A 15,254-nucleotide genomic window follows, 5' to 3' on the forward strand; every position below is an offset into this window, starting at 1 on the left:
ATACCTTGCTAAGAAGCCTGGACTTTACAATCCAGGGATTTCAGAGTCACTAAAAATGTCTGAGGAATCAAATTACAATTACATCAAGCACAGCAAACTTGGTGGTAAAATAAAAGGCTTTATTGGGAGCCAGAATACCAATATTTGGGTTCTGATACAACCACTTACTAGATATAAACCTTAAACTTTCTGGAACTTGTTTTCTTTTTCTGTAGGTAATTAAGTAAAATGTTAGGGGACTAGAAAAGTAAATGAGATAATGTATGTGAAAGCACTCTGCCAACCATAACATCGCCAAGAAATAATGCGTCCATACAGTGGATCTCGCACGGCAAAGTCCGTGGAGATGAAATAAACAATCTCCTATCACAGGGCCAGCCTCTTCCTCTAAACACAAAAGTCTGATTTACACTTTATTTTTGAGAAGCTTTTGGAGGTGCTTCTGTCAGATGAATCACAAACCGTTGAAGATAAGTTGTTTTGTATTCAGCCTCCAGGCCAATTGTTTGGAAAACAGCTGTGTCATTAGTCCACATTTCATGGACATCAAAATGGTAAACCCCTGAAGTCCAAGGGAAAAGGGAAAAAGAAGTCATCTGTCTCTGAAGCCTCTTCCTTGTATCTTTGATTCCATGGTTAATAGCCACAAGTTTTATGAAGGTTGTTTCAATAAAGTTGAAATGAAAAGAAAAATAATAAAAGCAAAGCTGAGAATTCAAGAGTTGCACCGTTGAAATTACCATTGGGGTGGGGGTGGCAAGCAGTGCGTGGGTGGAGGGTTGGAATTATTTTTACATTTCCCTGAAACTGTTTTCTGACCTAGTAGCATCCCACTGCTGCCAGGAAAGTATTAAGTAGATATTTAAATCAGGCAAAAGGTCATTGCATTGCCAAAGACATAAGGAATCTTCACGAAACAGAATACTTCATGCAGGCAAACATCCTGTTTCAGAGACACCCCCCACACACACCCCAGAGTAATGAATTGAAGTCAGGTTAAGCAAGAGTCAAACCGGTGAGAATATCAGCCCAAGTGCCACTTTTCTTGAACAGTATCCCCGTAAAATATTGTCTTCCAGATCAAAAAATCACTCTTGTTTAAGAAAAAAATACCAGTAGAAAATGTACCTCTAAGCCATATCACAACCCTATGAAGTCTTTGTTTATAAAACCAGGCCCTGGGCAAGTCTGCCAATCTGCTGTCCAAGATACTCAAAAGCCTGCAAAAATAAGATTTAACATTTTGTCTCCTTGCAAGGAAAGACTTTACATTTACAAATCAGGTTCAGCAGAGAGAACTGGCTTCACTTTGGGCTTCCCTCGACCACAAACTGAAATCTGAACTCAAAAAGCCTATACTCAAGGCTGTTTCTGAAACTTTTAATTCCTAATTTATAGATGAGGTTCAATTATCATTTGGATAGTTATTGATTTCTAACTTTTTGGACTTGGTGAATTAGTGAATGAGGTCCATATGAGACTGATTTTCTTTTATACTAGTTTTCTTCTTTTTTGGTGGCCTCCTGTATGGTCAGTTTCTGCAAATGCCCCTTGAGAGTTTCAAAAGAGTGCCTATTCTCTGTCAGGTGCAGGTTTCTACAAATAACCATTGGATCAAAATTGGCGACTTACACTTGATTTTTAGGTCATTGATCTATCAACTACCGACAAAGGCAAATTGAAATCTCTCACCTAAAGTGGATTTGCCTTTTTCTCCTTACAATCCTTTATGTATTTTGGGGCTATGTTATTATGTACATACAAATTCATCACTGTCATATAGTTTTCATGAATGGAACCTTTTTTATTGTGTATTAACCCTCAGTTACCTCTAATCGTGCTTCCTGATTTCTCTTTCCACTGTTGTCAGGTTTGTTTTGATTAGAATTTGACGAGTACATCTTACTCCATCTGCTTGCTGTCATTCTTTACAGTGTTTTTGTGAGCAGTGCTTAATTGACTTTCGAGTATTTTTTTGTTTTTTTTTTAGATCTAGTCTACTGCTCCATCTTTAACCACAACTTTGGCCTACTTACATATATTGTTACTGATCTGATTTCTGCCACCTTGTTGTGTTTATTTGCCTTGCTTTGTATGTTCTGTGTTCGTCCTTTCCAAGTGTCCTACTAAATTGATCTATTTTTCATTTCTTTTTTTTCCCTTTCTTTACTGGTTTAGCTATTTAACATTCTAGATCTATTTCTTTACTTGTTAATCTTTAAACAAAATCCAAATTTAATCACCAAATATATCCTTTTCCCAAAGAAAGCAAGGAATTTGGAAGCGCTTATCACCCATCCTTCATCTTATACGATATTATCCAAGGTTTTTATTTTACCCTATTGTTATGTTCCCTCCTTAGGAGGCTATGGTTCTTACTCTAGCCATTTCTCTTGAGATCTATTCTTATTATCAACCATTTTTACTGCTCCCATTTCCTTCTTACCTCACTCCTTTCTTCTAGGATCCATTTTCTTTGTTTATTAAATCTTTCATGGTTTCCTGAAGTGAGGGTCTGTTAGCAACAACTCTGACCCTTTGTTTGAAAACATCTACTTCCCCCATAATTTACAGAATGGATTGCAATGCACTCATAACGAAGTTTTTCATCACATCCCCCTGAAGTTTATTTTAAAGGACACATTGGTTTCACCAAGCAACTGAATGAGTCTGTGACAAGGAAAAAAAAAAAAAAAAAAGTTAAGAGCCCAGAAGAGAGCTAGAATTGTGTCAGTTTCTCCAAGCTCACTGAAGATTTTCTTCTCTTGCCTTCAGTGTTCCATGTCATTGTTGAGAAGCTTGCTGTCCCTATAACTGTCATGTTTCTAGATAGTCTTTTTGCTTTGCTGGTTCTTAAGTACTTTGTCTTTAGTGTTCTGTGGTCTTGCCAGAATGTGGTTACTGTGGACTTATTCTTAATTTTCTTTCTCTGTCCGATGCTTCCTGTATTTGGAAAATGGTCTTATTCATCAATTTTGAAAAGTAGGATTTTATCTTTTTGAATATTTCTTCTTGCACATTCTCTTGATTCCCTCCTTTCTGGAACTTCTGTTAGATCTACATGGCACATTATCACCAGCCCCTTATCCTTGACCTTCACTCATACTCCATCTCTTTGTCACTGTCCTGCACCCTGAAAACAATTCCAAGTCTACTGTCCTTAATTCACTCTTCAGCTTTTTCAAGTCAACTGTTTAACCCATCTTTTGAGTTCCTGATACTTTTGAATCCTTTTCTGTAGTTCTAGGAGTTCTACTGCTTCTTCTTCAAAATTATCTATTCTTTTCCATAATGTCTTGCTTCTCTCTTTCTGGTTCCTTCTGTTGTGTGTTTAACCACTTTTAAATCTACTTTCCTTATATTCCCAATCCCATGCTTCAATTATCTAATACTCTTGAGGTCTTAATCATATTGTGTGTTGTTTCTGCTGAATCTTGGTCTAGGTAGATTGTTTCTTTCTGTTTTTGTAATTTGGAGTTACAGAGTCATCTTTAGGGAACCTTATATGCAGGAACTCTATAAAGTTTAGACTGAAGACCAGTCTATCCAGGAAGATCTACTATGTCCTTCTACCAGGTGTCTGAGGTTGTCCTCAGCCCATGACCACTTTACGATGCTTAATTTCTCAGCCTGGGGTTGCTGTGAGAAACACAGTTATGTGCATGTGTTCATAGGAAGAGATCAGGTCCAACTCCATGCTTTGTGCAAGATCAAGACCTCATCTCTTTCCCCTTTAAAACCCAAATCTGTGTATTATAGACACTAGTATCCACCCCCCATCCATGCCACCTGTGTCAAGGAGGTGACAACAGGAGGGAGAATATACTCTGTTCTCAGTTCCTCCCTTGTTTTGAGTCACTAAGGAACTCACTAACTTTCTTCCCACAGCTAGACATATCAAAGGGTGTCAGACTCCATGCTACATTTCCAGGGGCTCTGCAAGAGGAATGCCTTAAGTTCCTTTTAAGCTCAACATTTTACTAGGACCAAGAGTCTTCTCAGCATATTTTTTACCTATTTACTTTAAAACTTCCCCATTTCCAGTGCATGTGGTCAACCAAGCTTATGCGATGCTCTGTTTCATGCACTTATTACTTAATCAACTGTCAAAAAAATTAATTGTACATATTAGTCATGCAATACCCTACAAAAGAGCCAGACATTACAAGAAAATATGCCTGTCCTCAGCCTGCTTGAGATTCAACAATTTAAGTATTCTATTCAAAAAATACATGATTAAATTATTTTTGCTGGGATCTTAACATATTTTTGACATTCCGACATACCAAACTATTTCACTAGATGGAGTCATTCTCAACTCTTCTAGAGCAGATTATCTAGCTTTTGGATTTTATTTTCCTTCATTTCTTTCCCCTGGTGCATCTCCTTGGTTGTACCATGACAACACAGCTTATGTTCATGATGTCTTACATGCAATGACCTGTCCCACTTTAAAGTTTCTCCCTGCTTGGCTTCTCTTTGCACCTCTTTAGATGTTGGTGTCCTCAGAGTTTTGTTCATGGTCCTCATTTCATAGATCTCCCTGGACTTCCTGTCTACACTCATGTCTAGTTATAACATGCATACCATATTAGTTTCCAAGCATGGCCGTAACAGCATACCACAAGCTAAATGACTTAAAACAACAGAAATAGGTTGTCTGAGGCTTGTGGAGGTCAGCAATCTGAGAGCAAGCCTCAGTGGAGCCCTGATCCTTCCAGGGCTGTGGGTAGAATACTTCCCTTGACTCCTCTCCTTTCTGGTGGCAGTCAGCCATCCTTGGTACTCCTTGGCCTACAATCGCACCAGTTCAATCTCTGCCTCCATTATTAGAAGACCTTCTTCCTTTCTCTGTGTCTGTGTCCAAAGTTTCCCTTTTTCTAAGGACGCCACTCATTTTATTAGATGAACCCTCATGACCTCCTCTTGACTTGATGCACTCTATAAATACTCTATTTCCAAATGAAGTCAAGTCCTCAAGCACTAGGAGTTAAGGCTTCAATGTACCTTTTTGTGGAGCCACAATTCAACCACACCATATGCGTATGTCTACAGATCTCCCTCTTTGAGTCTAGGGATTTCTCCCAAATGCTTGACCGGAATGTGAAAAGAAAAGCTACAGTTTTTGAAGGTCTTACTATGTCCTTGGCATTGTTTATGCACTCCACATGTATTTTCTTATTTAACCTGTACAGTGTCATACAAGGTAAGCATTACCATCCTCCTTATTTTGGTGCAGCTGCAGGCCAAAGAACTCCAAAATTAAATGACTTTCCAGATCCCAGAGCTAAAAGATGGCAGAGTTTGGGATCTAGGTGTGGTAACCCCTGATAAATGACTCTTAACCCTAAGCTCTACATGACCCCCAGACTGCCTTGTGGGTAGGTGTCCCATGGGTAACTTAAACATGAAATAAACTGACCCAATTCATCTATCTAATTTTTTTCTATATTCATTAACATCCATCCAGCCACTCATGCTAAATCTAAGCTATTTTCAATCTCATCCCAGAAATGTAACATTTACGTGCTGAGCAACACGATACTCTATTTTGAACATCTCTTCGAGTCTGTCTTTCTTTCTTTCTTCCTCTCATCTCCTTTGAAAAACCCATTTCAGGATCTCTGAACAATTTAGCAACTGCTTCCCACCATTTTGTGTCCTTGTATTTCTCCCTGGTTAATTTTGATAGGGTAACACTGGAACAAGAACTCGGACACTGGAGTCAGACAGAACTGGGCTCGAATCCTGGATTTCCTAAATTATTGGCTGGGACATCCTGAGCCATGATCTTGGCTTCTCTAGTTTTAGTTTCTTTATCCATAAAGTAAGAATAATAAATAATATCTACACCATAAGGTGCTTGTGGGATTTCAATGAGATAATACTTTTTCTATAAAGTGGATGGCCCAGTACCTGACAATAGTGTGCACTCAACAGATGGAAACTCTACAATCTTTCTTTGTTTTTGGTTTCAGTCACACATAAAACCCCAGGGCACTTTCCTCAATCACTATTCAGCTTATCGCTTAGGAATGTAATTCATTTTGACTTTAGGATTTCAGCTTTAGCTGGTTTGTTGTCTGGTTGCTTGATTTGGTGCACAGAAGCAATTTAAACAGAAACTTACAGAAGCACACTCCATGATGTAGACATAGTGTGAGAGATGCTTGGGAGCGTTTAGTGGTATGATGAAGTAAAATGAAGACATGTTGTCTTACCAACAAGTTCTGTAGGTAGACATGAACTCATGCTCTGGTCTTACCTACCTGTGCAAGCACCCCTGGGAGAGGCATGTCCCTTCCTTCCAGGGCTCCATGTTCTCATGTGTAAAAGAAGAGGTTTGTGATGGTTTACTATGTCAGCCTGACTGGGTCATAGGACGTCCAGACATTTAGTTAAACATTATTTCTGCGTGTGTCTGTAAGGGTGTTTCCAAAAGAAATCAGCATTTGAATTGGACAACTGAGTAGAGCAGTCTGCCCTGCCCTGTGTGGGTGGGTTACATCAACTAACCCACCAGGGACCTGAATGGGGGGAAAAAAAAAGTAGAGAAAGAAGGGAAGGATTTTCTCCCTTTGCCTGGCTTTTGAGCTGGGACATCCATCTCCTGTGTTCAGGTCTCTGGTTTTCACGCTTTAAGACTCAGACTGAAATCTACACCATTGGCTGTCTTGGGTTCCCAGTTTGTAGACAGCAGACTGTGGGCTGTGGGATTTCTCAACCTCCATAATCACATGGGCTAATTCCTCATAATATATAAATAAATGGGGAAAGAGAGATAGAGAGATTGGTTCTGTTTCTCTGAAGAATCCTGACTAATACAGAATTGAACTAAGATCATCAAGAGTCTCGTACCTCCAACTCCTGTGACTCCACAATTCTTGCTAACTAAATCTGGATTACCATTAACTCAGTAAGTGCACATTGACTGACCTCTGCACACAGGCCACAAGCTTCCTGCTGCCTCGTCTGGTCATTAAGAATTCAAAAGACATATTCTCCAACTTGCAATCTAATAGAATAGACAGGTTCATAAATAACTAACTCTAATACAATAGATTCAAACATAATAGGTTTACCATCTGAGCTTGGGCAGTAAGTATACTCTTCTATCACTTGTTGTTCATCTGCTGTCAAAGCCCAGCTTGGAGATATGTAGGTAGAATCATGAGAAGGCCATATGAGCCTTGTGTCACTCCAAGAACTCAAAATCTTGACTTTACAGTAAGCCAAACCAGCAAAGACTCACATCGGGGATATGGCTTCTGTCTGCATAAAGCCGTTCTCTAATGTAATTCACTCTGTTTATAAAGGATATTCACAAGAAACACACTGGTGAAATGGAGCTCTATAATCATGTCAGAATGACAGTCATCTCTACAGCCTCGGTGGACCCCAAGGGAAAGTCCAGGGATCCTACATGTAGGGTTCAGAATTGAGGAAAACATCACCTTCCCCGTGAAACTTCCTTGCAAAAACAAGGATTATGTCCCCACATGACTTTTTATTTTGGCTGCCAGGAAGCTAACAGCCATACTGGAAGCATGGCTACAATATCTTGGCCAAGCTTGTGGTCAAATGTGGCCAAAATGGCTGCATTCTTCTCTCATGTGATTTTGGTTTTCCATTAATGTTTTTAATTTCTTCAGGACTGATTCCTAATTTCTTTTTGATCAGTAGTTTGGTTTGCATGTTTATCAGTAGTCTCGTTCACAAGGCATCTCAAATTCTCTGTGGGACTAAATAGTATATGTGTATTTAAGTAAGAATGGAATGTATTCTAGAATATAATGTGAAATGAAATAAAGCATGGTAATAAAAGAATTAGTAAGATGTCTTATGAGAAGCAATTATGTTGCCAAAAGATCAATGTTGGCTTCCTAGACAGGGGAGTTTGCCCTGAAGAAGGATTTGTGAGCAGAGAAAAGAGGGCTGAGGGCATGGGGTGGGCAGGATGTGGCAGAGAGAAATGGCGGCAGGTGCAAAAGTATTTGGGAATCATATCATAAATGATACCAAGGAAGTATCTCTTGACCTGGCATGTTTATTGTCATCTATTTCATCCGATATTTTGAAACATTTGTCTGAATCAGTCATTTGAGCTCTCAATCCCACACTCTTTGGTCAGGAGCTACTGACTTCATGTGGATGGGTCTAATCTATTTCTGACCGGCTCTGGGTAATTCCTCTGTGATGGGCCTAAGAGTAGCAAGTCTTCACTGAGTTGCTCATGAATTGTGAAGGGGCCCAGTGAGGAGGGTCTGAAGAAGACACAATACCAGGAATTCCAGCCATGGGTGTTGTGGGAGTAGGAATAGGGCGTCTTAAATCATATAAGAACTTTTATTCCTGGTGACTGAAACACAGTAACACTCAGTGAATGAATGAATGAATGAATGAGTGTGTGCATGAGTGAGTAAGTGAATGAATGAAGCAAACAAGCGAGTGTGGCAACTCTTTATCTCTGAGACTTCTGATTGCCAGGACCGCTCATGCTCAAGGTGGATTTTTAGAAAATAAAAGTAGAAATGTTTGACTGAAGAATCATTCAATTACCTCTGAAACTAAAAATATACGCTATGTTAATTAACTGAATTTAAATTTTTAAAAAAGAGGGGAAAAAAGTAGAAACATTTGAAAAGCCCAACACTTTTGTACCCATTTTAGGGAATAAAAATAGAGCAAAGAAAAAAAAAAAACTTTCAAAATGATGTAAGCTGCTAAAACCCGATGTCCTATTGCATTTTGGTCAGCATTTTGCAACTTTTAAAAAAAGTGGTTGAAGACTATGCCTTCCTCTTTGTTAGCCCTGTTGGTTAGCACATCACCAAGAGCATTGTCAATATGGAAAAAGCTACAGGGACTGCCAGAGCTACAGCTGGTGCCCAAAGGGACAGCATCCCTGATGGCAGATGCTTCATGAGATATTGTGAAACCGAGGTGCTTCAGAATACCAGCCTCACAGTGCAGTGGAGACCATCTGTCTCTCAACAGTGATCTCTGCTCACAGATTGATGCGAGGCAGATGTCGGAACACCCGGAAGTCAGATGCTTACATCGTGCCCAAGTCCTCTTGGCTGTTGATAGGAATGCAGCCCAGTGCCTACTGGCCTCACACTTTGCTTAGTCCAGACTGTCAGAATGGAGCCTGGAGAGCCACTCTCACACTGCCTTCTATGCCTTTAACTGTCCTGGGTTTTCCTGTGGATGCCTTGATGCATGGTCTCTGCATATTTTATTTTATTTTATCTTATTCTGTTCTATTGATTTTATTTTATTTTTCTTTTTTATTTGAGTATATTTGTCACATCATGTCACATTAGTGTGCTACCAATGATAGGTCCCAAAAATACATCCTCAAGGAGAAGCTTTAGGAAGACAAAATTCCTTCCCACCAAATGGGTGACTCTTCATTTTTTAAATTATTTGGGACATCAATGTGAAATTGTTGGCTATTTCCTATCTTCCTGGCCACTCCCACTTCTAAAAGTAACCCAGCTTGCATTGGTAAAATGGATAAGGTGTATTCGTGTAAAATTTATTTGGTGCCTTCTATTTAGATTAGAGCATCTCAAGCCGTAGTATGCATGGAATCACCTGGAAAGTGTGTCAACAATGTGGGATCCTCGACCCTCCCCACATCCAGATTAAGATTGGATTAGAAGTATACCCTTTCAAATCACAAGTTCCCCCTGATGCAAGTGGTTCTGATCATATATGGAGAAACATTTTTCAGTCGACATCCAAATCCAGTTGAGCCAACCAACAAAATGCCATTTCACCAGGCCACACGTGTTTAGCTCCTTATAAGACCGATTCCACTTAATGACATTCTGATCTACAACCATGTCAGGAAAATCCCAATCCCATGAGATGTAGACTTAGACATACAGATGTATACCAAATAGACAGACAGGTAAATAAAAAAGTACAAATGTGATTTGTTGTCCAACCAGTGAACTTTGAGAGGGGGAGGCACAATCTACAATTTTTCCAGGACAATAGGCATAAACCAGGGCTTTCTGGAAAGGCTGCTGGTCTCACTGATTGAACGTTTTTCTTATGACTTCTCTGCTCCTCTCCTACAACAAACCAAAGAATACATTTTCCTCCAGACTCAGAATGCATAGATGGGCCATCTTTCCATATTACTTTTCTTTTGATCCTTGAATGCTTAATCATGTACTGAATGAGGCATCCCCTTCTCACTGCCTGCTGGCGCCCTGGAACCAAATGACACCCACCTTTTGCAACTGTGCAAGATTTAAAGGTCTGCATTTTAAAAGCAGATGCTTAGATATAAATAATTTTTTCAGCTATCTTTGTGATTAGCACTTCTGAGTATTCATCGATGTGTTTAACTAGTAGGAACTCTATGGGCCAGGTGGAACCAGGTTTGGAGAATTCCATCTGTGTGTGTAGAGTACTCTCTGGCCAAGATGTGCCTGCAGGAGGTACCTGGGTCCTGGGTCCTGGAGCTAGGGCTAAAGGTACAGATCCAGCAGCTGAAAGAGCTGTCCCCAGGGCTTGCAATCTCATGGCCCCATTGGGGAATTATCTGGATTGTGCAATGTAGCCGTGTGTGTGTGTGTGTGTGTGTGTGTGGCAGGTGGGTGGATGGGTGTGGGTGAATGGGTGTGTGTGTGGTGTGTGTTCATCTGTGTGCCTCTGTATGAGCACACACACGTGAAGCTTGGCCAATAACTGAAAGACTCACAACTTGCAAAACCAGCCACAGCCAACTCTCTTACAAACACTACTAACTGACTAACTGCCTGCATGGGCGTGAAGCAACCAAGTGAGGGAACAGCTGAAAGAGAACTTTCTTCAGGGGATGAAACCAGCCTTTACACAAAACCTTAAGTGTGAGCCAATCTGCATGACCACCGTTCCACCCACCCAACTGATGTTTAATGAGTACCTACTGTACAATATCAGGAATGGCGGAAGCTCTGACTTGATTAAACTGAGATATAAATATCTCTTTGTTTTCTCAACATTTTACTTAAGGTAGAAAGCCTCAAGTCTGTCCCTGTTGGAAATGATACTGATGACTTCAAAGCACATTGACCACAGGAGAGAAATATGACCTCAGGAGTAAACAGGGTGAGAGTCACCACGCATTACCTCCAGGGTCTGTGATTCTATGAGGAACAAAGACAAGACTCTCCTCAGACTGGTTGTCCTGTCTTAAAAAATGAAAAACATTGTTTTGCCTGAACTGCAGAAATGACACTCTTAAGAGACAAGGCTAAGGGAGAGGCAGGTATGGGTGGGCACCCTTTGGGTTCCTCCCTCAACCTGCTCATATCCATACAGCATCTGAGGTAACAGCATCCCTCTCTTCCATTCCTCCCCAGGAACATCCATCCATGCTCCCTCAGCCTTTTTTTAGGAACCGCACAGCCAGGGTGCGTGCCTCGGACACTTGCTCCATAATTTTCCCCATCAGCAGGAAGTACCTTTTATGACCCAGAAGCAAGTCATGGGTTTCTGGTAAGTAGCTCCGCTATGGTGACAAACCAAATACAGGGCTTCCATATGAAAATCAACTGCCTTTCAGTCAACATCAAAACCTGTTTTGTCCCTGTCATCAGGTGCACATGAGCCTTCACCTTTGCTGTCCTCAGTAAAAGTCTCACAAAATGCCTCAAGATGAGAGAGAACCCCAAGAGCAATGCCCTTCCTATCAACCACACCAAGTCACCCCCATGCAGTTTACTGAAGACCACCACCTACCCCCACCCTGCCAGTGACAATCCTGCAATAACACTCAGGCCATGAGCCCAAGCCGGATGTTCAGCCACACTCTCCGTGCACGGTGGTCTATGTGGAAGGCGACAGAAGTCCATGAACGTGACTGAACACAGACTAAGGGGCAGCGGAGTGGGAATCACACCATGGAGGGGACTGGAGCCCGTTCGCCATCACACTTTACACAGATGAATTTGGGTGACCCCTGGAGCAAGGCTTAGTCAAGTTTGGGCAACCCTCACCCTCACCCACACACACACACACACACACACCCCCACACACACACACACACACGTATCCTTTCATCCAATCCCCCCTCAGTTAATGCTCTTTGAGTACCTCCTGCATGTCGGCCCTGAGCTTGGCCATGAACGTTGGGCCTTTGCGGGGCTGAGGCTGTATGGAGGGAAGAAGCAAAGGGTCACCAGGATGTGCAGCAGAATGACAGAAGAGAGGGAACACTGCAAAGACAAACACGGCAGGTGGGGGCTGGGGTTCATGGGTGGATTCAGGAATGGCTCTAGGGGGGGGGGGTGCTCCGGAAAGTCCTCTCTGAGGAGACATTTGCACCAAGCCCGGATGAAGGATGGAACTACCCGGAATCAGGGGTTTCAGGCTGAAGGGACAGTATGTCCAGGCCCCTGAGGCAGAGCCAGAAGATGACCAGATGGCTGGCCACAAGGAGTGACAGAGGGGAGCCCACAGGGGCTGTATCAGGAATCAAGACTGAATCCAGCACCTCCGGGAAGAGAACAAAGTCACCAGGAAGGTCTTTCTGAACTCTAACTGTATCTCTTATTAATGGTAGGCCCTGGGAAAAGTTAGTTGACCTCTGGGAACTCCATTTTCTTTATCAGGGAAATCAAGATAGGGATTCTTATTTCCCAGGATTTCCTGAGATGGTGTCTCCAAACTGCTTACCAAAATCCTGACATCAACTAAGGACTCATGAAGTTGTCACTGTAGTCCTGGTATTTTGGGGTTTATGTGGCATATTTCCTCTGAGGAGCTATATGTAAGCCATTTCTCCGATTTCTCTTCAGTTTTTGCTCAACAAGTAAGTTCCCGTCATTCTCCTCAAATTCAGAGCTATTGCTTTGGTTGGAGTTTAGAATTACCTCTGTGGCAAAGAATTACTCCGGTTCTCGGAATCTGCATTGTAGGCCAGGGATAGCTGGAATTTGGACTTTGCAAACAAGCAATACACTGCTCCCAGCTTTTTATTTTGCCAGATAAGATTTTCTTTTCAAAAGCTTACCATCTAGTAAGAAAAACACTTCATTAAAAAAAAAAAATACCTAACACCAAATAATCTCAGAGAAAGGGCAATTCTTCCCTTGAGAGGCCACTTTTCATGGATTTCCATTCTCTCTCTCTCTCTTTCTCTCTCTCTCTCTCTCTCTCTCCCTCTCTCTCTCTCTCTCACACACACACACACACACACACGCACACACATCAGTGGACAGCTCACCCAAGGTGGCCAGACTCCTGCTGGCTTCCATGTACAATAATTCCTTTAGACCAGTGAGGGTGATGGAAGCCAGAGGCAGCAAGAGAAAGCAGAATGGGGCTCTGGAAAGGGGCAGTTTGCAGACTGAGCAGAGTGAAGTATGAGCCTCTGACCTGCTGGGACGATGACTCTGCGCTCGTTCGTAGTCATGTTTGGGGGCGGCATGTGCTTCTCCTCCACGTAGCTGCCATAATTCATGCCCACGGTGTCTGGGCTGCCCACCATCTTCCCGCCTTTTGCCATGCTGCATTCATCCGGGGAGTTCCTGAAGGGGAAGACGATAAATCCTTCCATTATTGCTGCCACCAAGAAGCCTGCCTCCCAGCCTTCTTGTGATACGCAGAGAGAAGCAAGGAAGGACCAGGTGGGGAGGCTGATGAAGGAAGACAGAGGTGTCAGAGGGCACATATGGTGTCTGCTCCGGGCTGAATGACCGTGTCCCCCCCACCAAGAACTCTTTTTTTCAAGCCCTGACACCCAATGTAATGGTATTTGGAAGGGAGGCCTTTGGGAGGCAATGAGGGTCCCCCTGAGGTCATGAAGATGAGGCCCCCATGATGGGATTAGTGTCCTTACAAGAAGCAAAAGAGACCAGAGGACTCTCCCTCTCTGTCTCTGCCTCTGAGGATAGATATACCATGAAGGTGGCCGTCCACAGCCCAAGGAGAGAGCACTCCTCAGGCCCCAACCCTGCCAACACGTTGGTTTTGACTTCCAGCCACCAGACCTGTGAGAAATAAATTAATTAGTTCCTGTTGGGTAAGCGCCCCCAGGCTGCGTTGTTTTGTTCTGGCAGCTGGAGCTGTGTTAATATGGTGCCTGTGCTTGGTGGAAAGACGGGGCGGGCACAGGGGAAGTAGAGCTAACACCTGGCTTCTGTTTCTTAAACCAGCTCCTTCTGAAACTGTCATGTCAAAACTCCCCTGGTGACAGCTGTTTGGAAACACTTGCAGGGACGAGCGAACTGCCATTGCCTCTCTCTGTGACTTGAAACAGGCTGGGTACACAGATGCTCGGAGGTAACCCCAGCTTGGAAGATGTTCTGCCAGGCTTATCCTAGAATGACATCCCTCTTGCAAACCTCAGAACGAAATCCTTGTGTCCAATTTCAAATCCCTACAGCCAATCTTGGGAGCTTTGAAGGCTTGCTGTGTCCCCAGCTGAGGTGCGGGCAGGCAAAGCAGAAAAGGAAGCAGGACTGGTGCCCTGGGAGGAGCTGGGAGACAGGACTCAGCAGCCCTGAGGCTGAGATGTGCGAAGCCAGCTCTGAGCATGCAGAAAGGGGTCAGGATGGCAACCAGGAACTGTTCACAGAGCTGCTCTTACTAAGGCAGTCACAGTCATCTGAATAAAGACAAACCTGCCTTTTTTTTTTTTTTTTTGACAAATAATTCTAGCTAGTGAGATTTGAAGGTTATAAGATATGATGAAATATTTAATAGGGAAACCCCAAATGGAAAATCCAACTTAACCAGAAAACAGGAAAATACATCGATGTTGATTAGAAGGTGAACCCACAGATCGTCAACTCAAGATCACTGTATCCAAGGGGCCTTGACAATTGGGTTACATCTTCTAAGGTGGATTTCTGGAAATTGCCTCTCAGGTTCTACCCAACAGAGGACTTTCTTGCTTTTGGGAATCTCCAAATTGTCGTTGGATATTGGATTTCCCTCCCAGTGTCTAAGGCCTTGAGGTTGTGGGCTCTACTCCAATGAGCTTTTCTTCAACTTTACCACACCTCACTAGCTGGAGCTCTGCAGCCAACTGGAGGAATCATGAAATTATGAGCCTGGCATGGACCTGACCTTCAAATTTGAGAAGGCCAAAACCACTGGAGGCAGAAGAGCACTCTCGGGTGGGATGGGGCCAGGGGTGGGGGGGATGGAGTTCATTTGAGAGCCAAAGATGGGGACAGAAAGGTCAGCTGGAGGGACAGTGCCCTGGGAAGGGTTCATTCAGCATCTTCAGAAATCTGAAAAATCAA

At 42.6% G+C, this 15,254-nt stretch overlaps 1 protein-coding gene across 3 annotated transcripts in view; it reads right to left on the minus strand.

The window, feature by feature from the left end:
- Positions 1–15,254, minus strand: part of ERG (ETS transcription factor ERG) — a 172,526-nt gene that overhangs the window by 25,593 nt on the left and 131,679 nt on the right. For all 3 annotated transcript variants that reach the window (XM_059392353.1, XM_059392355.1, XM_059392354.1), the window contains one exon: positions 13,381–13,532. In XM_059392353.1, coding sequence (XP_059248336.1) covers positions 13,381–13,532 — 152 coding nt within the window. The remainder of the gene's footprint in view (positions 1–13,380; positions 13,533–15,254) is intronic.

Source organism: Mustela nigripes, chromosome 2, assembly GCF_022355385.1.
Source record: "Mustela nigripes isolate SB6536 chromosome 2, MUSNIG.SB6536, whole genome shotgun sequence".
Taxonomy (NCBI): domain Eukaryota; kingdom Metazoa; phylum Chordata; class Mammalia; order Carnivora; family Mustelidae; genus Mustela; species Mustela nigripes.